The sequence below is a fragment of the Pyrus communis genome, chromosome 9, assembly GCF_963583255.1.
Source record: "Pyrus communis chromosome 9, drPyrComm1.1, whole genome shotgun sequence".
NCBI lineage: Eukaryota > Viridiplantae > Streptophyta > Magnoliopsida > Rosales > Rosaceae > Pyrus > Pyrus communis.
This window is the reverse complement of record NC_084811.1, coordinates 24,824,279-24,848,790: the sequence shown is the minus strand read 5'-3', so window position 1 is coordinate 24,848,790 and position 24,512 is coordinate 24,824,279. Positions and strand designations below refer to the sequence as shown.

The window sequence follows — 24,512 nt, the reverse complement described above, 5'->3', positions numbered from 1 at the left end:
AACAAAGAAAACGATTAAAAACAAATAGCACCAAATTAACGAATGCGCAACCGCTTTTATATATACAGTTCAGATTAAAAAAAGGGAAACGCAGAAATAAGTTGTTGGATCGGATAAAATGCACAAGTCTATCAATTCTACTCACAAAATTGCAGCCAAAATTGATGCAACATCGGGATCATACGACCGCATGAAAGAAGTGAAAGAATTCGACGATTCGAAGATGGGAGTCAAAGGCCTCTCCGATTCAGGCATCACTGTCATCCCTCAAATTTTTGTCCACGACCCTCAAACCTTATCAGATCTCAAACCCTCATCCAAAAACACCACCACCACCATTCCCACCATCGACCTTTCTCACATCAACTCAGCCGCCCACCGCCCCAAAATCGTTGACCAAGTGAAATCCGCCGCCAATACCTTTGGCTTCTTCCAAGTCACCAACCATGGGGTGCCGGTCTCCGTTTTGGATGAAACGATCACCGCTGTCAAAGCGTTCCACGAGCTGCCGCAGGAGGACAGAGCCAAGTACTACAGGCGAAATGAAGGAAAGGGAGTCATGTACGCTAGCAATGCCGACTTGTACCGCACATCAGCCGCCAGCTGGCGTGATTCTCTACACGTGTGGATGAGCCCGGAGAGGGCCAAGGCCGAGGAGGTACCTGAGGCGTGTCGGGAAGAGTTGTTTGCTTGGGATCTGCATGCAACCAAGGTGGCGGATGACGTGTTTGAGTTGCTTTCGGAAGGGTTAGGGTTGGAGGGAAAGAGATTTAAGGAGTTAACATTTTCGGAAAACAGGTTTCTGGTGGGGCATTGCTATCCTTCTTGTCCCCAGCCTGATCGGACCATGGGGATTACGGCGCATACTGATGTTACGGCTCTGACGGTTCTGTTGCGAAACCATGTACCTGGGTTGCAAGTTAGGCATGAGAATGAGTGGCTGGATGTGAAGACTGTGCCTGGAGGTTTGATTATTAACGTTGGAGACTTGCTTCAGGTAAATCCAATATGACAATAATATCCTATTCATATTTTCTCCTGCATGAACTGGTTCTTTAAGGGGAGGGATCTCCATTTTTGTTTTTAAATGATAATTAGTTGTGAGATATATTCCACATCGAATTTCAACCATCTAAAACCGTCTATTTTGCAAGTATCATTCTTACAAAAATTCAATTAAATCTGAACCTTTTGCCTATTTGATTGTTATAATGAAATTTCTATGTTTCTTAGAACATAATGTTGTCAATTTTTTTTAGCTCAACTAGATGTCTGTATATTGCCGATTTGGCCAATATTTTGTAAAGATGATCTATAAGATGCAACTTGAAAATGGATTAGTTGTGGGACCCTTTAATGGGAGGCATCTATGAGGTCCAACTTGAAAAATAAATCCAATTAGGATTGTTGAAGTTCGATTTGGTGTGGATCCCACAACTAAACCTTATTTTTTGAGAAAAATGGAGATTCCTTCTCTTAAAGACTCTGTATGTGTGTGTGATTTATATATATATATATATATTTATAGTTTGTGATATCCTCTAAATTTACTTTCTATCATATAACTTGTCAAATATCTGATAAGGTAGGTTCTAAGAGTAATATCCAAAATGGGTATTCTTTGCACATACGCTATTGGAAATTGGAATAAAAATATGCATAGAGGATACAGTATAGATTTTTCTATTTTCACTTAGACAAAAATTAGTTAGTTTCATGTGGAAAATGAAAAACATTGTGGAGTTTCTATCTTCATTTTTCTGTTTTGTTTTATAGAAAGTAGTTAAGTTGATATGCTAAGTCAAGTGGAGATCCATATTAATGCAGTCAATATTAAATATATATATATATATATATATATATATATATATATATATATATATATATATATAATGGTTTCTTTTAAGAGAGCTTTAATGAAAAGGGCTTGAGCCAACAAATATTTAACCAAAAACCATTCCAAAATGTTATTTAACCAAAATGGCTCAAAGTTTAATAAAAAAATCATCCAAAACTATTGTTCACGGGCCAACAAATATTCTACCGAGTCCATGCACCACCATAAGGACCAAAACTATTAGCACTATCTTGTGAATGTCTCCGCCTCCTCATCTTCTTTTTCCCTTTGTCTTTCCTTGAGCCACTTTCCTCATGCCTGCTCTTCTTTTTCCTTGAGCCATTTTCTTCATATCTGATCTTCTTCCCCACCTCCTCATTTTCTTTTCCCTTCTTACTTGACTTCTCTTTAAATGAAGCTTTCTTCTTCTTTCTTGATGATTGCCCACTATCACTTGCAGCAGAATCACGTCCCCACAGCAGGGGATCATCTTCATCATCTAACTGCCAATTGCCTGGTAATTCTCCATTTCCAAAAACAACCAAATCAAAGTTGAAAAATGAAGCATTCATCGAAACAAAGCAGCCAAAACAAGTTCAAAGAAGTTTAATGGCAAAAACCGGTGAAAAAGTGTTTGAAAATAAAAAGAATCAAAACATAACACTGTTTCTGGAAAAAAAAAAAAAAAAAAACTCAGATTCAGTGTTTGTTTTGTCTGTGCACAAACAAACACTGTATCAGGAAAAAAAAGAACCAAAATCCAGAAATAGTGACTTAAATTCCAGAAACAGTGACTTAGATTCCAAAAACAATGACTTAAATTCCAGTAACAGTGACTTAAATTTCAGAAATTCCAGAAATAGTGACTTAAATTCCAGAAATTCAAGAAACAGTGACTTAAATTCCAGAAATAGTGAATTAAATTCCAGAAACAGTGACTTAATTCCAGAAACAGTCTATGTTTTAACCTTTGACTGTTTCTTTTCTTTCATGCATCAATTGATTATATCTAAGAAATATGGTGCTTATTTTGCTTTGAATCCAAATACAGTGAATTTCACTATTTCTTTTCTAGCTTACATTTAAGAAACAATGACTTAGATTTCAGAAACAGTAACTTAGATTTCCAGAAACAGTGACTTAGATTCCAAAAACAATGTTGTTTAAAATCCAGAAACAGTGACCTATTGTTATTATTGAATAACATGCAGATTTCAAATCTATTTTCTGAAGAAACAAACGATGAAAACTTATAGTTGGGCCATTTATCCATTAACAACGAAAATCTGGAATCAACCTAAAAAAGTTAGGGGTAAAATCGACAAATCATAATTTATTATAGTTGGGCAATTTTTAATTGAACTACTTTAATATGGGCCTTATACTAATCATTAAACAAAACTTATAACATGGTTTTTTTTTATCAAAACTAAAAGTTTTCAAGTCATTTTCATTAATTTTCCTTTCTTTTAATGAATATCGTACCGTTTCTCAAAACAAAAAATAAACGTTATTTAAAAATTTCTCTTGTTTTTTCATTTAATAAAGGTGCGTGATCAATGATGTATATCTTAAGAGTTGAGATTTATAATATAATGACTATAAATTTTTTTTTAAATTTTTAATAAAGGTGCGTGATCAATGATGTATATCTAGTTAGTTGACTTGAAAATTTTAATGGCCATACTTTGTCTTCATATCGATTGTTTATTTCTTTTTTCTTTATATCAAATTTTTGAGTAATGCTATTCTTACCATAATTCTTTACCATCTTAGGTGGCAGATGAGTTGAACAATCTACATCATTTAATTTCAATCTTTTTATTAGTTAAAACACTTAAATAATCTTAGGTGGAAGGTGGAGACTTCTCGTATACCACAATCATCATTTAATCAACAATCTTTTTATTAATTATTGATTAACATTTTGATTAAATGTTAATTAATTTGGGAGTTTTAACGAAAAATCCACGGTACTGTTCACTTTAACGAAAAACCATATTTTTACACTAAAAAATCAATCCTAGTACTATTCACTTTACCCTTTATTTTGTCCTTATCATTAAAACTCAAAGTTTTCAAGCACTTTTTATTAGTTTTCCTAATTAATTTAGATGATGTGGCTGTTTAACTCATCTGCCACCTAAGATAGTAAAGAAATGTGGTATAAAATTATGATAAAAATAGCATTATTGTATATTTTTGCGTCCAATCAGGATTAATTAATACTTTAATTATTGTGTTTTGTGTGAGGGTTTAGATCATCTCCAATGGGGAGTATAAAAGTGTGCAGCACAGGGTGTTGGCCAACTCATGGAAAGAAGCTCGAATCTCTGTTGTGATGTTTTTTTACCATACCAAATGGAGAGAAAATAATTACTATGGACCTCTTCCTGAGCTTTTGTCACCAGAGAAACCACCAATCTATCGAGACTTCACTAAACATGAAATACTTGAAAATTACTATAGCAAAGGATTAGATAGCAAATCTTTCATTGACAAAGTCACAATAAAAAACTAAGAGATGGGTTAATCTCTTTCCACCATGTTTTTAGTTTATAGGAGTGATGCTAGGGATAAAAAATATGAATATCTCTGGGTATTTTCATATGTATTTGATTCGTTTGCAACATGCTTTTGAATTCGTCAGCTGGTTATAAGACTTGTGCGACAATCATGGGAATAGGACCTCATTGGAATAAGGGCACAACACTTTTTCATCACTGTGGTAAAAGATCACTTGTTGTTATTGTGTTTTTTAGTTTCTCTGTTCATTGTATATCGTACTTTTAAATTAAATTCTTCTAATTTGTGCATTTGTCCGTTCTTTTCAAGTACATTCAATTTTCGTGAATGTATGGATGTCTAACGGAAATACTAAGAATTCGTATACTTTGACAGATATGTTAAATTTATTTTAGAGAACTTTATTACAAATTTTTGTATTTTTGTATGTTTTAGTATACAAATTGTCGTACATTTTATATAGCTCTTTAGAAGTCTTAATTAATTTTTTCTTCAAAAGTTTGATTTTGTGAACTAAAGCAACTTGTAGAAAAAACTATTACAGCCAAACTTTAGGCGATGACGCAGTTTTCATCGACTAAGTTCTCTGTGCATGACAAATTAAGGGATTCGTCGCGCTAAATCGTCATGGCAAAAAGATAATAATAAAACTTTAGGCGACGAAGAATTTTATCAGGCAACAGACGTTTACACAACGAACTATATATATTTCGTTGCACAATTTCTGAAGAAAAGAAAACACGTTAAACAAAATTCTCCGTCGCACAAAGTCTCTAAAATGGAAGAATTGGCCCTGCCGCCGGGGGGGGGGGGTGCGGGGTTGGTGTGGCCATGGACAAGGTGAAATTTTCCGTAGCCTCTCTGGATCCGGAAGGGGCGAATAACTGCGTTTTGCCACCAGTTATTCCTCTTTTTTAAGAAAAAAAAAAGTATGCGGGGTTATATAAAACAAGCCAATGAAAAAAATTAATTAAATTATGGGAGTTTTAACAAAACGCTTCCGGTACTATTCACTTTAACGAAAAATGACAATTTTACTCTAAAAAGTTGTTACTGGTACTATTCACTTACAACACATTTTTATCATTTTGATTAAAACTCAAAGTTTTCAAGCTTTTTTCATTAGTTTTCCTTTAAAATAATGGCCTGCAAACAAAGGAAAAAAATTGTGCGTAGGCAAGAAACAGAGAATATGATCAACTAATATTAATATAGACTATAGTTTCGAATTTTTGATGTAAAAAACTAAAGGCTTTGTGTTTCTTGGATTAAAGTTAACTCGTAACCATACAATTACAAATTCAAGTTGACAGTGGTATTATAAAATTGATGGTAAAGATTTACAGGAAGAAACAATTTCAGAATAGCCCCAAGCCTAGAGAAGTGTTTCGAACCGTGAATCTCTACCCTGCCTCTTATCACCCTAACCACTCTCATTAGCTGGCTAACCCCAGTGGCTTTTTGCCTGAGCAGTATCTAATCACCATGGAATTGTTAATTTTGTTCCTCTTTTCTTGGGAAACCTTATAATTAATTTTTGGGATTGTTCTTCGATTTTTTTTAGGCTTTTCAGCCAAAATAGTCTTTGATATTTGTATAACTCATCACTTTGATTTTTGAGATTCGAAATCTATAGAATTGGTCATTGAGTTTGTCCACAATCAATCATTTTGGTCATTCCATATAAAATCTCCATAAAATAAGGATAAAATAACAAAAATACCCTCGATTTTATCAAGTCATTTGGGCCTATTGTTTATTATATTGAGGGTAATTTTGTCATTTTGATCATTATTTAACATAATTTTTCACTAAATGACTAAAGTGATTGATGGTAGACAATCTTAGGGGATCTCTTTTATCGATTTCAAATCTCAAGGATCAAAAAGAGAAATTAGACAAATCTCATGAACCAATTTAACTAAAAAAAACCATTTTTTTAAGGTGACAGTCGGGATTGGAAGTCAGATTGATTTTTTTAAGGGTTTCATCATTACGTCAACAATGTCAAAAGAGGACAGGCATGTGAAGAGGGAATATATCTTAGCTGGGTAAACCACTTGAAAGAGACGATGGCCTCGAAGCTTCTCAGTAAGATAGGCCACGAACTTGCAAACTACAGCGTGCAATCCAATGTGCGACGTTCTCGACACTTCCAATGCAATCCACATCATTAACCCAGTTAATTTTCAAGACAGAAATCTGACATGGTGCTACCGCACTTGAAGTTGAAAAAGTTGTCAAAACTGAAACTGCACAAAAATGACTAAATTGCAGGATTGCATTAATTATTTAATTGAAACTTAGTTCTATTTGACTTGATGTATTTTTTATGTTTCGAAAAATTTTAATTTTTTAATCGAATTGAAATGCATGAGGTATGTGAATGTTTAGAAAATTAAAACTCTTGAAATGTTAAATAATGTTTTTATTTGTATGTTGAATAGGCTCAAACCGTTCGAACCAAATTGAATCAAACAGATTAACCATGGTCTAGGTTGGTTTGGTTTGGTTCAATGATGATATTGGTTAAAACTGAACTATACCGAACCCTTGAAAACAAGTTAGTTCATTTATGTTGTGATGTCAAACAGATCTGCGCCCACCCCTAAACTACACTAGCTCATATAAACCTCAACACTACACTCGCTTTTTAACTAGCAGCTAACAAACCATATTATTAACTAATGCTGAGATGGACAGCTGACATGGCATATTCCTATTTTACTCAACGGGCGCCAACTGGCACGACACGCTGCAAGTGTGGATGGAATGAGGATCCTCCAATCACATCCGTTCATTGTATATCGTGTGATCAGTTTTTGTCAAATACTATTTATATTTAATTTTAAATAAATAAATTTACAATGATTTCTAGCCGCACGATATATGATAAACTGATATGATTGGAGGATTCCCGTGATCCTCACAAAGGATCTAGAGAGGATCCTCATTCGTGTGGATGAGCTCGAAGAGGCCCAAGGCAGAACAAATACCTGAGGTGTGCAGGGAAGAGGTCATATTACATGGGATTTGCATGCAACCAACGGGGCGAGACGTGGTGGAGATGATTTCGGAAGGGTTAGGATTGTGGGGAAGGAGGTGGAGGTTTAAGCAGTTTACTTTTTCGGATAAGAGGGCGCTTTTTGGGCATTTCTAAACCCTAAACCCTGAATCCTGAATATCAACGTTGGACATTTGCTTCAAGTAAATCAATCGTGACAATATATGTTCAATTTTTTTTTCCTCCTTTTGTTGCACAACTATATAAATCTAGTGATATAAATTACTTCTGATCCACTCTCTACATTATAACATGTTATACATATATGATAAGATACGTAGTATTGTACTATATATAAGAAATTTTTATATTTACGTGGGAATAGTACTTTTCACATGCATTTTTTCTAGTGTTATAACATGACTAGAAAATATGGTTGACGTGTCTGACTTCCAAAGCTTACTGATAAAAAAAAAAAAATACACTGGTTATAATGTAAGTGCAATATAAGTAACACTGGTTAAAAAAATCCCTCATGATACATCCTTGACATTTAGACGTTTGTGTTATAAATTATAATTAGTTGCATTTGCCACTACGTCGGTAGTGTCCGTAATAGCACTTTTTCATTACATGTCGCTTTCTCCTTTTAATTTTATGAGAAATGTTAAGGAGACTCTTTCGAAAGTGGGCCTCTCTATAAATTTTTTATCCCTTCATCTTTTGGACACAATTCTCCTGCCAACATCATAAATATTGTGCCAAAAAAATCAGGTGGTGAAGAGTTCAAGGAAAGTTCTACTTTGAGAAAGTCTCTTTAGCAAAATAATGTGATTTTTGTCCTACATCATGTTCTTTGACATAAATTTGTCGTTCAAACCTATTGATTCCTTTCGATATTTAAACATCATGACTTCATATTGATTTTGTCCTAGATTTCTATAATTACAGTCCTAGTGCCATGGCTACAAATATTTTTGTGCCGCTCACGCATCATTGAGCTTAATTATCACTTTTTTTCATGAGAAGATGGCTCTTGAGAGTCACCAGGTTTGCTTGATCCCTCACAGGACCAGCCCGCAGAACTTCTTACCTACACAAGCCACACGCCACTTGCTTAATTATGTGTCAGTGGTCGCTAAAGTTTTGCAGATTACTGACCTATGCACATAGCAGAATTGGTTACGAGGTTGAAGAAATCACTCGGTGACCAATAATTTGGTCGCTAAAACCTGTTTAGGAGCCATAAGGTTTAGTAAAAATCTAACAGTAATTCCATATTAAATACTTAAGAACAAGTCAACTAAATAATATCAGAATCATGGGCCTCAATAACACTCCTCGGACACTGGACGGCCCAGGACCTAGCAGTGATTATTCAGTTAAGAGTAATGCTAGGTAGATTAAATCTGTAAACTAAATGATGTATCAACAATAAGAAATAAGGACGTTAATCAATACTTAAGTAATAATACAATCATAAACTTCCATGTCCTTTAATTTGTAAAATTTATTCTATATATATATGGGTAATTCGATAGTGATATTTTAGAACCAAATGACACTAATTAAGCGAAGGGTAATGTTAGGAAAACAAAATTTGCAAACTAAATGATGTGTCACCAATATAAATGAGCACATTATCAACGCTTAAATAATAAACCAATTATTAACTTTCATATTCTTTAGTTTTCAAAATTTTATCTTCAAATTTAATATTGTTAGCATTACTCTAAATAAAAAGGACATACACTAATGACTACGTAAAATGGAAATTTCAGTGAGCAGTACGTCATGACTTTGGCACCAAAAAAAGGATTAAAAATAAAGAGCACTATCTACATTATTTTTCTTTTTTTGTTAAAAAATAAAATAAAATAAAGAGCACTAAACGCATCCCGGCCTTTAAATATCGTTGGATGAAAGAAAGGGAGACGCACAAACATATTGTTTTATTGGATTGAAAGTTCTAATTCTCAGTTGTGCTAAGAAAATGGCAGCCAAAAATATTGATGCAACTCTGTACGACCGCATGAAGGAAGTGAAAGAATTCGACGAGTCAAAGATGGGAGTCAAGGGCCTCTCCGATTCTGGCATTACTTCCATCCCTCAATTTTTTATCCACGACCCTCAAACTTTGTCCGATCTCAAACCGCCGTACAAACACACCACCACCACCATCCCCACGATCGACCTTTCCCACATCAACTCCGCTGCCCACCGCCCCAAAATTGTTGACCAAGTGAAATCCGCAGCCAAAAACTTCGGTTTCTTCCAAGTCACCAACCATGGAGTGCCTGTTTCTGTTTTGGGCGAAACGGTCAACGCTGTCAAAGCGTTCCACGAGCAGCCCCACGAGGTCAAATCCAAATACTACAAGCGAGAGGAGGGAAAGGGAGTCATGTATGCTAGCAATAACGACTTGTACCGCACGACGGCTGCCAGCTGGCACGACTCACTACAAGTGTGGATGAGTCCGGAGAGGCCAGAGGTGGAGGAGATACCTGAGGCTTGTAGGGAAGAGGTGGTTGCATGGGATTTGCATGCAACCAAGGTAGCGGAGGACGTGATGGAGTTGCTTTCAGAAGGGTTAGGGTTGGAGGGAAGGAGGTTTAAGGAGTTAACGTTTTCAGATAAGAGGGCGCTTTTGGGGCACTGCTATCCTTACTGTCCCCAGCCTGATCGGACTGTGGGGATTACGGCACATACTGATCCTGGGATTATAACAGTTTTGTTGCAGAACCATGTGCCTGGGTTGCAAGTTAGGCATGGAAATGAGTGGCTGGATGTGAAGCCTGTGCCTGGAGGTTTAATTATTAACGTTGGAGACTTACTTCAGGTAAATCCAACGAGGCAATATCATGTTTACATTGTGTCTTGTATGAACAATTTTTCGTCCAACTGTGATATATTGAGTTAACAATTTTTCGTCCAACTGTGATATATTGAGTAACAAGAGTATATCCCCTGATTTTACTTGACATTTGTGTTATAGTTAGTTGAATTCACCACTACATCGTCGGCACTGTACACAGCACTGTCTTGGATACAGTAACTTTTCCAATTTTTACTTGGACAAAAGTAAAAGATCTCTTGGTCTTGGAGAAAGAGTAATGCTAGAGAGACTAAATTTGTAGATTAAATTTTGTAAACTAAATGATATAGAAGTTGGTGATTGGATTATTACTTAATCGTTGATAAACGTGCTCATTTTTTATTTGTGACACCTCATTTAGTCTGCTAATTTAGTCTACAAATTTAGTCTCCCTAGCATTACTCCACCAAAAAAACAAGGAAGGTTGTCGATTTTTTGTTGGGAGTTTTAACGAAACACTCTCGGTAATATTCACTTCTAACTAAGATGACATTTTTACTTTAAAATGTCATTCCTGTTACTATTCACTTACAATACATTTTTATCATTTTGATTAAAAACTCAAAGTTTTCAAATCATTTTCATTAATTTTTTTTTTTTTTTTTTTGTTTGGTCTATGATTCACCTCGTATTTTTTGTGGTTTTGCAAACTTTGTTTATTTCTGTCTCCATAAATCTCTTTTAATATTTCAACGTAAAGATAGATATTGCCGTTTTTATTGAATACCATGCAGGCGGCGTATTCTTACAAATAAACAAAGTTTTAGAACTTTTCAATTAAGCTTAAAGGTCGAGGATGCATGCATCTGTATCTTGACCAAATCTTACCTTTTTCTATGAAGAATAATAGAAAAACGGATCCATTTCCTCACCATGAATATGCATCAATCACGACCATAGTTAATTAAAACTTGAACTAATCTATAATGGCCATACTTTTTCAAAGTTTGGTTTGACTATTGCTTCTTTCTTTCTTTTTATTTAAATTGATTATTTATTTCTCTGTCCAATTAGGTTTATACCCTTTGTGTTTTTGTCTGAGGCTGCAGATAACCTCCAACGGGGAGTACACAAGTGTACAACACAGAGTGTTGGCAAACTCTTGGAAAGAAGCTCGGATCTCCGTCGTGATATTTTTCAACCTATCCAAATGGAGAGAAGATGGTTACTGTGGACCTCTTCCGGAGCTTTTGTCACCTGAGAAACCACCAGTTTATCGAGACTTCACTGCCCAAGAATTCCTTGAAAACTTCTATGGCAAAGGAATAGATACCAAGTCTCTGATTGAGAAAATCACTATAAAAAGCTGATATATATCCATCTCTTTCCAGCATGTTTTTATGTAAGTTTCACCACATAATAATGCGAGTTGCTCTATATATAGAGCACTCGACTGCAATCAAAATATAGAAAAGAGAATGAAAGAAAAGATAATTAACATCAGTATCTATTCCTCCCACTTTTATTAGTCATTCCCTTGTGTTACAATTATAGTGTGATATTTTACACCTGATCCGCTCCTGTCACTAGTAAAGGTTATCTATCTAACTTTTACCTATTTATAACACATTATCAGCACAATTCTCTAAATATAACTATTCCTCATTTCCCTTCGCCGAAAGAAAACAAAAAAAGTTTCCTCTAAGGATTTTACTGTTCATCTTCTTCCTTTGCCTTGACTGCTGGATATACCTTTGTGAAGAACTGTTTGTACCATGCCTGCTTTTAGTTCTCAACCTAACAGTTACATATATCTTTGATTTCTTGTTTGGTGTAGATCTTGATTACTAACCAAGTGTTTATTTATGTTAATTTTACTGCAATCTAAGATGGTGCGGTACAATCGCCCATCTTGAACTGCAAATTTAATCTTACTACAATCCATGATGGTGCGGTATCATCGCCTATCTTGGATTGCAGATCTAATTTTACTACAAATTTTAGGTGGAGCAGTAAAATTGCCCACCCTACCCTGCGTATTTAAATTTGCCTGCTGTTTAATTTCATTGCAATTTTAGCTGGTGCGGTATAATCGCCCACCCTACTTTGCATATTTAAATTTTCCTGTTACTTGAGTGGTGCAGAATAATTGCCCATCCTATGTTATGTTATTTCAATGAGAATGGTGCCGTACAATCGCCCTCCTCATTCATCATGTAAATCTCGAGCCAGAAGTTTCGATTGCTTATCATTTTGGCTTGAAAATCAAAATGAAAAATTTGTAAGAACTACAAGTTCTAACACTACATACCTCTAGGAATACATATTATTGCAAGTTCTTACTCATCTCATTTTTCTTTCAGGAAGAAAAGAAAATGGCGAACTTGGCAAAGCTTGATTTTGCTGCCCTGGACATTACTGGGAAGAATTACCTTACCTGGGTACTGGATACTAAAATCCATCTAGAAGCAGGGAATCTTGGAGATACCATTAGGGAAGAAAACATCTCATCCTCTCAAGATCGGGCGAAGCCTATGATCTTTATTCGTCGCCATCTTGATGAGGGACAAAAGAACGAATACTTAACGGTTGAAGATCCGTTAGCTCTCTGGAAGACATTGAGAAACAGATACAATCACAAGACAATTGTGATTCTTCCAAAGGCTCACTATGAATTGACTCACTTAAGGATCCAGGATTTCAAGTCAGTGGCTGAGTACAATTCTGCGTTGTTCAAAATTACCTCTCAGATGAAGCTCTGTGGAGATACCATTACTGAGGAAGATATGCTGGAAAAGACTTTCAGCACATTTCATGCCTCTAACGTGCTCTTCTAGCAGCAGTATAGAGCGCGAGGCTTCACTGAATACAACCAGCTCGTCTTTGTGCTCTTGGTTGCTAAACAAAACAATGAGCTCCTGATGAAAAATCATCAGTCCCGACCTACTGGATCTGCACCATTCCCAGAAGTGAATGTTGCTTCCCTCGAAGTGAACGCCACATCCTTTAGTGGCAATAATCATAAACTAGGACGTGGCCACAGGCTAGGACGGTGGAACGGGAAAGGCAAGAATCATGGTGTTCAGTTTCACAACCAGGTTCCGGGGCATAATTCAGGCTCGAGCTTTAAAAATGGAAATTGCCACAAAGGCAAAGCTCGTATGAACAATACTCCTGGAAACTCTGATGGAGCATGCCATAGGTGTGGTGGCGATGGGCATTGGGCATGTACCTGTCGTACCCTAAAACATTTGGTGGATCTGTATCAAGCCTCCCTCAAGGAGAAGGGTGTCGAGACCAATTTTCTCGATCAGGCTAAACCAATGGATATACCTGATCCAGTGTGTGACTTATTAGGGCAGTTGAACACAACCCACCTAGAGGTCTCAGACTTCATGGTGGAAAGGGGAAATGAAGTATACTAGTCCGATTGAATCATTCATGTATGATGTACTTTTATTATGCTGAACTTGTAGTTTAAAAACTAGCATTTCAAATTTAATAAAAGTGGCATTTAAATTTCCTATTATAAATTGTTTTTAACTGTGATTCCCTTACTTAGAGAGTATGGATAAAAACTATGGTCATTCTCAAAACATGAGAAATAGCGGAGATATTTGTCTTGCAGACAGCGCAACCATGCATATAATACTTCGAGATCGAAAATATTTCTCAAGATTGATGCTTACAAAAGTAAGGGTAACAACAATATCAGGGCAATCAAATGTGATTGAAGGCTTGGGGAAAGCCCAAATTATGTTACCAAATGGAACAATATTGTCTATACAGAATGCGTTGTACGTTACTCGATCTACTTGAAATTTGTTGAGTTTTAAAGACATACGTTTAAATGGATACCACATTGAAACAAAAAGTGCAGAAAATGTGGAGTATTTATGCATTACCTCCAATGATACCCAGAAGCGTATATTGGAGACGTTGCATGGTTTGACGAATGAATTGTATTATACATACATAAAGATTGTTGAATCACATACTGTTATGAACCAGAAGCTCATCGATTCAGAAGTTTACATGCTTTGGCATGATCGTATGGGTCACCCAAGATCTACCATGATGCGTAGAATCATTACCAACTCTAATGGACATCCATTATTGAGCAGACACATTGCTATCTCAAATGATAACCCTTGCAAGGCTTGTTCTCAAGGGAAGTTGGTAATTAGACCATCACAACTAAAGGTTGATGCTGAATTCCCATCATTTCTGCAAAGAATTCAAAGGGATATTTGTGGGCCTATTTAACCATCTTGTGGACCATTTTGATATTTTATGGTTTTGGTTGATGCATTTACCCGATGGTCACATGTTTGTCTCTTGTCTACTCGGAATATAGCTTTTGTGAGACTTCTTGCTCATATAATTAAGTTGTGAGCACATTTCCCAAATTACCCCATTAAGTCAATTCGATTTGATAACGCTGGTGAATTTACGTCTCAAACTTTTGATGATTACTGCATGACATTGGGCATTGATGTTGAACACCCCGTTCCTCATGTCTATACTCAGAATGGTTTAGCAGAAGCATTGATCAAACGGGTTCAGTTAATAGCCCGCACTCTGCTTATGAAAACAAAATTGCCAGTTTTTGCATGGGGACATGCCATCTTATATGCTGCATCATTGGTTCAATTGAGACCTATAGCCAACCACCAATACTCATCAATACAACTCGTGTTTGGGCATCAACCAAATATTTCACATTTACGAGTGTTTAGTTGTTCTGTTTATATACCTATTGCACCACCACAACGAACTTAAATGGGACCCCAACGCCGACTAAGAATTTACGTGGGTTTTGATTCACTATCTATCATTAGATATTTAGAATCCTTAACAGGTGATATGTTTACAGCTCGTTTTGCTGATTATCACTTTGATAAGACAATCTTCCCGTCGTTAGAGGGAGAAAAGATCTTTCTAGAAGAACGGAAAGAGCTGACATGGGTTGTTCCCATCTTATCTCATTTTGATCCACGTAGCACTGAATGTGAAAATGAAGTGAAAAGGATCGTTTATCTTCAAAGTATTGCTAATCAAATGCCAGATGCATTTAATGATGTTATGAAAATGACAAAATCACATATACCAGTTGCAAATGCACCTGCAAGAATTGATGTCCATGTTGGACAAAATAAAGTGACAACGAATGATTCATCTGGTGCACGCTTGAAGCGTGGTAGACCTCCAGGTTCAAAAGATTCAACCCCTCAAAAGAGAAAGTCGAGGGCACAACTGAATCCAAATGAAATTATTCAAGAAGAAAAAATAAATGACACATCTACAATTCATGATTCTGTACTTTCAGAAAAAGAAAATGTCCTTGATGAGACACATGTACCTGAAGAAACAGAGGTACATGAAAACAAAGAAATCTCCATAAATTATGCTTGTACTAGTGAATTGTGGGATCGGAATGAAATAATCATCGATGACACGTTTGTATTCGCAATAGCCACTGAAAGCATATTAAGTGATGATCTTGAGCCCCGCTCTGTTGATGAATGCAAACAGAGACAAGATTGGCCTAAGTGAAAGATGCAATCCAGGCAGAATTAAATTCCTTGGAAAGGCAAAATGTTTCTAGACCAGTAGTCCAAACCTCGCCTCGTGTAAACCCCGTGGGTTACAAATGGGTATTCACAAGGAAACATAATGAGAAAACCGAGATTACAAGATATAAAGCACGACTCGTTGCACAAGGCTTTTCGCAAAGGCTTGGAATTGATTATAAGGATACATACTCCCTTGTAATGGACGCAATTACGTTCTGTTACTTAATAAGTTTAGTGGTTGCAAAAAAACTTGACATACAACTTATGGATGTCATCACCGTGTATCTATATGGAGAATTAGATGCTGACATATATATGAAAGTCCCATAAGGACTTAAGTTGTTTGAAACAACTAACAAACCGCGAGGTATGCTCTCAATCAAATTAAGGTGATCATTGTATGGGCTGAAACAATTTGGACGAATGTGGTATAATCATCTCAGTGAGTATTTGATTAAAGAAGGATATATCAACAATGTCATTTGCCCTTGTGTGCTCATTAAGAAATCCAACTCTGGATTTGCTATAGTGACAGTATATGTCGATGATATGAACCTAGTTGGAACCCCTGAATAACTTAATAAAACTGTTGAATATCTGAAAAGCAAATTAGAAATGAAAGACCTTAGAAAAACAAAAAAATTTCTTGGCCTGCAAATCCAGCATTGTGCTAGTGGAATTTTGGTCCACCAAACAGCTTGCATTGAAAAAATCCTGAAGCGATTTAGCATGGACAAGGTTTATCCACTCAACACGCCAATGGTCGTTCATTTTTTGGACATTAAGAAAGATTCATTCCATCCAAAACAAGATGATGAACTGGTCCTTGGTCCAAAAGTACCATATTTGAGTGCAATAGGTGCTTTATTGTATTTAGCACAATGTACTAAACCAGATATAGCTTTTTCAGTCAACTTGTTAGCAAGGTATAACTCTGCTCCAGCAATTCATCATTGGAAATGAGTCAAAGATGTATTGCCATACCTTCGTGGGACAACAGACATGGGTCTCTTTTACTCAAACAAATCCACAAATGACCATATCCTTGTTGGATATACAGATGCTGGTTTTCTCTTTGATCCACATAAAGCCCGCTCACAAACTGGATATGTGTTCAAGAATGGAGATACAGCAATCTCATGGCGCTCAACAAAACAAACATTAGTTGCTACATCTTCAAATCATTTAGAAATACTTGCTTTACATGAAGCAAGTCGTGAATGTTTTTGGTTAAGATCAATGATCCATCATATTCAGAATTCATATGGTCTACCTTCAAAGACAGACACTCCAACTGTCATTCATGAAGATAATGCAGCCTGTGTTGCCCAAATGAAGGAATGATTCATCAAGGGTGATAAGACTAAACACATATCTCCAAAGTTTTTCAATGCACATGAGCTTCAGTAGGCTAAAGTTATTGAAGTCAGACAAATCCATTCCAATGAAAATCTAGCAGATTTGTTCACCAAATCTCTACCAAAGTACACGTTTCAGAAGTTAGTGCAAAGTATCCGTTTACTTCGACTTACCAAACAACTAAATTTGGAGAATGCGGAATCAGGGGGAGCATCCATGATACATGCATGTTGTACTCTTTTTCCTTCGATTAGGATTTTCCCCACTGGGTTTTTCCTATCAAAGTTTTAACGAGGCAACATAAGCATATTTAACATTAAATCAACAATCCAAGTAAAGTTGTACTCTTTTTCCTTCGCTATGGTTTTTTCCCACTGGATTTTTCCAAGCAAGGTTTTAACGAGGCAACTGATGTTGATATGTGGGCATCCAAGGGAGAGTGTTGAAAACATTGGCATTGTTATGAATGCCCACACACAGGTTTTTCAATGCCCAAAATGTGATGTAGACTTTGGAAACAAACGGATTGCATTTTCAAAGTCATGTGATGTAAATTTCAATATGTAATAATGCGAGTTGCTCTATAAATAGAACACTCGACTGCAATCAAAATATAGAAAAGAGAAAAAAAGGGAAGATAATTAACATCAATATCTATTCCTCCCACTTTTATTAGACATTCCCTTGTGTTACAATTATAGTGTGATATTTTACACCTGATCCGCTCCTGTCACTAGTAAAGGTTATCTCTCTAACTTTTATCTATTTATAACATTATGTACATTTTTACGTATTGGGGTGATGCTAGTGGGAGAAGATATCAAATATGTGGTTTCTCTAGCATTTTCATTTATATTATTCATTTGCAACATGCTTTCAATTTTAAGGGGGAAGAATGTAACACTTTTTCCTCTCTAAGCTTTGTAGTGTGATTAGTAAAAGGTTAGGAAGTTGTTCTCAATTTCCAAATCCAAGAAGGATCAAATTGAAAACAATCAGTTAAAGTAATATGACAGCTAAAGCTTAAGAACCCACCTCCTCCTTTGATGTCATGCCCCGATTCAGGAAAACAATTATTATTATTTTATTTTTTCCGAGCTGAGGCATGAATCACATCCTAATTATAGAATTAAGAAATTCTATAATCGAGATGCAATCAAATTAAATAAATAAAATGAAATCTTAGCAATTCTTAAACATTAAAATCTAGAATGAAATTCTAGTGATAGTAGTAGTTTACATAAAGATTACATCGCACAAGCTATACAATAAGGGTTCTCATTCTTTTGTCTAGAACCTAATTATTACATATGAAAACTCTAACGATAACTTCTAGTTTCTAACTGTTGTACCACAACCATAGGTTTTCGGTTCAGTATGTGCAAAATCATTGACATTGGCCCAATTTAATCATTTATTACTAAGTGTTAGGTTCTATCACAAAAGACCTCGGTGATATGAGAAGAGGAAAAAACTCTCATATATTAATTATATATTATTTTGTTATATGACTGATGTAGGATTCTATTTTCCAACACGTCCCTCACGAGTGACCCCATAAAGGGTCACATGGGAAACCAATTCTTGCATCGAGAATTGATCAAGTCATTATACCATAACTAACACAACTTTTTGAGAGCCCGATGGTCGTTTGGGAACTAGAACCAACACAACTTTTAGAGGACCCTGTCATTCATTATTCATAAGCTAGAGTTAGCTCAACTTTTTGAAAGCAAACTTAATGATCCAAATTCAAGCCCAGTAATCGGGCTCAAGACATATCTAAAGAATAACCTCCTCTGAAACTCTATAGGCTAATGTTTGTCCACCACCAATATCACCAATATTGTCACCACTTAATCACTTATTACAAAAGATCTCACTAGTATTAAGGATGGAAACTCCTATATATTAATTGTATATTATTTTTCATATGAACGATTTGGAATTCTATTCACCAACATAGCGTAGTTTCACAGTACTTTTGTACTAGTCAAAATATCAATCCAACTCATGCATACCTAATTTTCTAAAGGTATAGTGATCGGATTAACTTCAATTTTAGATATGTCATAAAGCATTCAAATAGACAAACAACTTTCGTGAAGAACTCTTTTCGATTTGAGCTACATAAGAGGGAGTGGTGAACTGAATAGGTCTGACAAGATTTTTGCTGTTTTATAGCATCTCCAATGGGAGTCCCTATTCACAAACTATCAGCACCAGTTTTAAGGACTCATTTAGGGACTTCAAAAAAATATTCGTCTCTAAAGAAATATTGTCTTCAATGGAAGAGCCTTATAGTATAATTCCTAAATGCAAGGATTAAAATATTAGCAAAACATTATTATTATTTTTTTCGTTGGAGTATTATGATAGTTGATAAAAACCAATAAGCTATCTTTACCACTGGTCTGCCAATGGTTAAAAAAGGGGGAAGTTGCAGGAATGACTACTAGCATTCATGTCGATGGGTTTAAAAAACAAGAAAAAACCAAAAAGAAAGGCTGACGCGCAACATTCACACTTGGGTGGGTTTGTTTCCCACTCAAAATTAACAAGAGAGTCCACCCTTTGAGTCCCTATAAAGTCCTCACATTTGAGGATTTCTTTAGGTATCGGGTGAGTCCCTTAATTTTAATTAAAGAGAGAAACATCTAGTACAACAAACCCCATTACTAGGGGCACTTGGAATCAAAAACTGAAATCGAAACACAAACCAAACTGAAAAGCACTGAACGGTTCGATTTTTGCGATTTTGAAATAGTTTTGGTTTGAAACCAAACCTCAAGAACATTTAAAAACCGCACGGAACCGAACTGCACCAGAAAAATTAAATGAATATTTAATCTAATGTCAAAGGTAATTTATACTGTAAGCTTTCTTTACTTTATTGTTTCAATGTGTTTTGTTACTTTTGTAGTTTTTTAAAGTTTATAACAACTAATGTACTTTATATATTGTTTGTGTATTTATATTGTGTAGAGTTGACCAATTTAAATTCAATTGCCTTTTATACTCTTAATCCACAACCACAACAACAAGCTCCTAGGCAATCTCAAGCTTCAAGTTCATAATATTTATTAACTTCTCATCCATCAGTTTCATTTTCACAGGTTCCAAGGTCTTCCCATGTATCGCCTGATCAACCTTCAAATAGTAAGTGTCCAAAAGGGGAGAGAGAGAGAGAGAGAGAGAGAGAGAGAGAGAGAAAGGGTTGATGGATGCAAAGTAGTGACTTAAAAGTTAAAGCACCAAAACTTCATTGTTGAATTGCGTGAATAATTTTATTTATTTATGGGTAGTATTGCTAATATCATAAGACATGTTAATGTTGAAGTTGTTTTAGCTTTGTTTTTAGTATGGTAAACTTAACTTTTTCAATTGGGTTAAAGTAGTGCCATAAAGCATTTTGATGAATTTTATTTCAAGTTGAATTTTAGTGTGGTGATCATAATTTTTCTTTCAATTGGCCTGTATTGATAGTATAAAACATTTAGTTTGCAAATGGTTTGAAACCGAATTGAACCGCAACCAAATGGTTCAAAAGTGCACCGCAAAAAAATTTGGTCTTAGTTTTGGTCTCACACAAAATTGCACCAAACTAAACCGTGCACACCTATACCCATTACAATCAAACGGAAAAGAACTTCTAGAAACAGTGGATGAAAACCTATCCCCAATATATGTCATGTATCTAGTGACCAACACTAGTAATGGCATCGGGAATAAAATTTGCTTTGTGAAAGACACCAAACCAAGAAATAAAAGAAAATGAACTAGCTAGAGATCTGATGTCGTCAAAGATTGTCCTTAGCCACCAAGGAGTACTACACTTGTTCAAAATAACATCAATGATAAGCTTGGAATCTCCTTCAACATACAGCCTCTTAAAACCCTTGACCTTTGCAGTTCTCAAAGCATCACGCAAAGCAAGAGCTTCAACAACAAAAATGATACATTCTTCGAGATTGCGGGCACCAGCCACAATAGGTGAACCATTAGAATCTCTTATGACAAACCAGCAATAGCCTGAGAACCCACCAAAGAGCCAACAAAATTAATTTCTATTTTAGGATCATGGAGGTGGCCTCCACTTGATACTTTGAGATAAACCATGAGTTTCATTATGGGTATGAATTAATCTTATGTTTTATTGGCATGTAATACTGACATTCCACATCGCCCAGGGGAATGGATCCTGTAAGCCTTTTATGTATATTCTTATCTTTACCTAGCACAAGGCCTTTTAGGAGCTCATTGGCTTTGGGTTCCATCAAAACTCCGAAGATAAGCGAGTAGCGCGCGAGAGCAATCCCATAATGGGTGACCCACTGGGAAGTTCTCATGTGAGTTCCCAGAAACAAAACCGTGAGGGTGTGGTCGGGGCCCAAAGCGGACAATAGAATGCTACGGTAGAGTGGAGCTCGGGATGTGGTAGGGGTCCGAGCTAGGATGTGACAATTTGGGGTTCCATCGGGACTCCGAAATTAAGCGAGTAGCGCGCGAGAGCAATCCTATGATGGGTGACCTATTGGGAAGTTCTCGTGTGAGTTCCTAGAAAAGCCTCGTGCTAGGTAGAGATGAGAATATACATAAGGCTTATAGGATTCACTCCCCTAGGCGATGTGGAATGTCATAAATACTGTCTGCCAACTATAATAACAACCATAGGGACCCTGGTAGGATGAACCTTGCAAATACAGAAAACAAGATTATTCATCATTTCACACTTACCAAAAAGTTAAAAGAGCCTTACTAAGATAGAAAGCTCAAACTCATCATTTGCATTTAGCTGGGATAGCCAAGAAATCAAATCTGAATTAGAATTCACATAAGTTTAGCCATTTATGATCCTCCAGACATTATGAGAGATTGCAATCAACAAAGAGATGTTGTTGATCTTCTTCATCATTGTTACAAATAGGGCAAACAAAGTTAGTATTAGGAAAAAACTATGCGATCTCTTTCTTGTTTGTAATCTACCTCAAATTGTTAAGAATATATTAATCCCACATTGGTAAAATAAGAGACCTTGCATGTGCTGATAAGTAGTTGGGCTATTCCCCATATTATCAATTTGTTTTATGGTGGAGCCTCAACTTTCTTCATGGTAACAGAGCAGGTTGTCCCATGTGTAAAGCCCAAAGGCCTCAAGTGCTCCACATTACTCGAGTTGTGTTGTTCATGTGTTAGGCTTGAAAGTTCGCCACATGTGGGTAGTGTTCTAAAAATCAGCCTAAGCGTTGGGCGATGGCCGGCCGTGGGGTTAACTCAAAATCGAGAGCAAAATCAAGACAGGGATTAGGCGACCGCCGAGATGATCTGGACGACCCTTGGGTAGCCTAGGCGGGCGACTGAGTGCCCTAGGCAATTCAGAAATTTCAGTTTTGTTCTGTTTTCAAGAATGCATATCAGCTACATTCTTGCCCTTCTGGGCTTCTGGTTCATAGTTTGGCGAAGACGAAAGGATGAACAAGATGAGAAATAACTTTCTCTCTCTTCCTTTCACAATCAAGTTTTGACAGCAAGCATCAAGTTGCTTGCTTTTCTTATTTAATTTTTTTCTTAGTTTCCCTCCAATCAAGTTTTGACAGCAAGCATCATGTTGCTTGCTTTTTGTTAAAAACCATAGGCTGTCAGTCCCTAACATATTGATTTTTCTTGTAAAAAATGATGGGGTGTCAATCCTTACATCCACATATTTCACACCTTTATTTCTCTTTAAATTAAACATTAATTAATATGATCTCTAAAAAATATTTTATAAATTACTATGAACTACCCATATTCACATCAGAATTTTTTCTTTATTATGAACCACCCAACCCACTATGTGGGATTTTTACCTTTTTAAAAAAAACATAGATATAATCATTCAAAATGTCTTAAGTTATATGGCATATATGCTTAATGTGTTTTTAAATTTTGGACTTGTTGGATATTTTTTTCGCATTTTATCCATGGATTTTATATAAATATAATTGTTTGTAAGTGTCAATATGCACTTATTTACAAGATACACAAGAAATTTACCTAAATCCGCCTAAACCCCGCCTAGCCTCCTAGGCGCTAGGTGCTAGCCCGCCGCCCAACTAGCGCCTAGCGTTTTTTAGAACCTTGCAATTGGGGGCGTATTGAGAATGAATCTCATATTGATGAGAGAAGAGACCTTGCAAGTGCTTATAAGTAGTTAGGCTACTCCCCATATTGTCAATTAATTTATGGTGAAACCCCAACTTTCTTGAGAAATGAGGAACGAACTAAACATTTCTATATTTTGTGGGACAGAAAGTTTCTACATTCTATTTAATAACACTATAGATAGATGTGTCATTTGCTTGTCAGTTTGCAACCAGGTGACCGATTTAACACAGAACTCACCATTAACAATCGACGCCATATAAATTCATCACGTCTTTCCTGTAACGGTAGCAAGATACTGCATATTCTGGCAAGTCCCCGTGTACTAAGACTTTGTTCCTACCAATTTTCTCAATAACATCACTAACTCTTATGTTGGCGAGTTCCTATTTATTTAAATACTTTGATAACTTGTATTCCGATGCATTGAAAGCTCTTTGTGCCTATATACAGAGACTACGATTGTGAGAACTTCAAATGGAGTTCTTAATGGAGATACTCTTAGAATAAAGAAGATGAAACGAAGAACGAGATCAACATATGGCAGGAAACGAAAGGGTTGGCTAGTCGACATATAATAATTTAATGGAGAGGTCGGCAATACACAGCAGCAGAAGTCGACGTACTAAGAAGCAATGATAAGAGCTGCTGTCTGGAGAAAACAAGAAATCTGTGTCGTTGGAATTGGAATTGGTCAAGAAATGGGCCAAAATAAGTTACCAGATGAAAAAAAATATAAATATATATAGCTCAATGAAATGATCACAATATTAAAAGTATGATTAAATATATATGTATTTCTAAAATACAGGTGTTCACATTTGAATACGTTGACTCCTTCCTTCCAATTCTTGCATGTCCCGTGGCAAAACCTATAACAAGCCAAAGAAAGAGTCAAAATATCCACATCAATAATAACACTAAAAAAAACATTAGTTTTTTCTTCTAATTAAAATTCCAATTCCCACGTGGAATGATATGAATTGGCATCAAAGGGGTTACTGTCAAATTAAACCATAGTACTAAGTGGCAAATCAAATATAAATTTTAGGGTTAATCTCAGTTTACTACCCTAAAGTTTTTTTGTTTTCAACATTTGATACATCGAGTTTTTTTCGTCCTAGTTTGTTACTTAAAATCATAATTTTAAGACATTTTCAAAGTTTTCTGTTAAGTTTTCAATTAGAGCCTCTGTTAACTGATTTACAACACTAGCCCACCCAGCCACAAAGTAAGAAACCCAGAAAAACT

The 24,512-nt window shown here is 35.9% G+C and overlaps 4 protein-coding genes across 4 annotated transcripts; all 4 read left to right on the top strand.

Moving 5' to 3' along the window:
• Positions 1-118: 118 nt before the first annotated feature.
• LOC137744564 (1-aminocyclopropane-1-carboxylate oxidase homolog 4-like) lies at positions 119-4,358 on the top strand. The gene is made up of 2 exons (XM_068484346.1): positions 119-997; positions 4,098-4,358. The coding sequence occupies exons 1-2, from the start codon at positions 119-121 to the stop codon at positions 4,356-4,358; spliced, it is 1,140 nt and encodes a 379-aa protein (XP_068340447.1).
• A 4,893-nt stretch (positions 4,359-9,251) lies between these two features.
• Positions 9,252-11,693, top strand: LOC137746297 (1-aminocyclopropane-1-carboxylate oxidase homolog 4-like). Its single transcript, XM_068486373.1, has 2 exons — positions 9,252-10,206; positions 11,292-11,693. Exons 1-2 carry the CDS (start codon positions 9,361-9,363, stop codon positions 11,550-11,552), a joined length of 1,107 nt encoding a protein of 368 aa, XP_068342474.1. The 5' UTR covers positions 9,252-9,360; the 3' UTR covers positions 11,553-11,693.
• Positions 11,694-12,557: 864 nt separating this feature from the next.
• Positions 12,558-13,019, top strand: LOC137744563 (uncharacterized). Its single transcript, XM_068484345.1, has one exon. The coding sequence runs from the start codon at positions 12,558-12,560 to the stop codon at positions 13,017-13,019; it is 462 nt and encodes a 153-aa protein (XP_068340446.1).
• Positions 13,020-13,103: 84 nt separating this feature from the next.
• Positions 13,104-13,607, top strand: LOC137744561 (uncharacterized). The gene has a single exon (XM_068484344.1). The coding sequence runs from the start codon at positions 13,104-13,106 to the stop codon at positions 13,605-13,607; it is 504 nt and encodes a 167-aa protein (XP_068340445.1).
• The last annotated feature ends 10,905 nt before the right edge of the window (positions 13,608-24,512 follow it).

Coding starts and splice junctions, on each gene's coding strand:
- LOC137744563 (XM_068484345.1), top strand. CDS start 12,558: ATGGCGAACTTGGCAAAGCTTGATTTTGCTGCCCTGGACATTACTGGG.
- LOC137744564 (XM_068484346.1), top strand. CDS start 119: ATGCACAAGTCTATCAATTCTACTCACAAAATTGCAGCCAAAATTGAT. Junction 998..4,097: donor ACGTTGGAGACTTGCTTCAG/GTAAATCCAATA, acceptor GTGAGGGTTTAG/ATCATCTCCAATGGGGAGTA.
- LOC137744561 (XM_068484344.1), top strand. CDS start 13,104: ATGAAAAATCATCAGTCCCGACCTACTGGATCTGCACCATTCCCAGAA.
- LOC137746297 (XM_068486373.1), top strand. CDS start 9,361: ATGGCAGCCAAAAATATTGATGCAACTCTGTACGACCGCATGAAGGAA. Junction 10,207..11,291: donor ACGTTGGAGACTTACTTCAG/GTAAATCCAACG, acceptor CTGAGGCTGCAG/ATAACCTCCAACGGGGAGTA.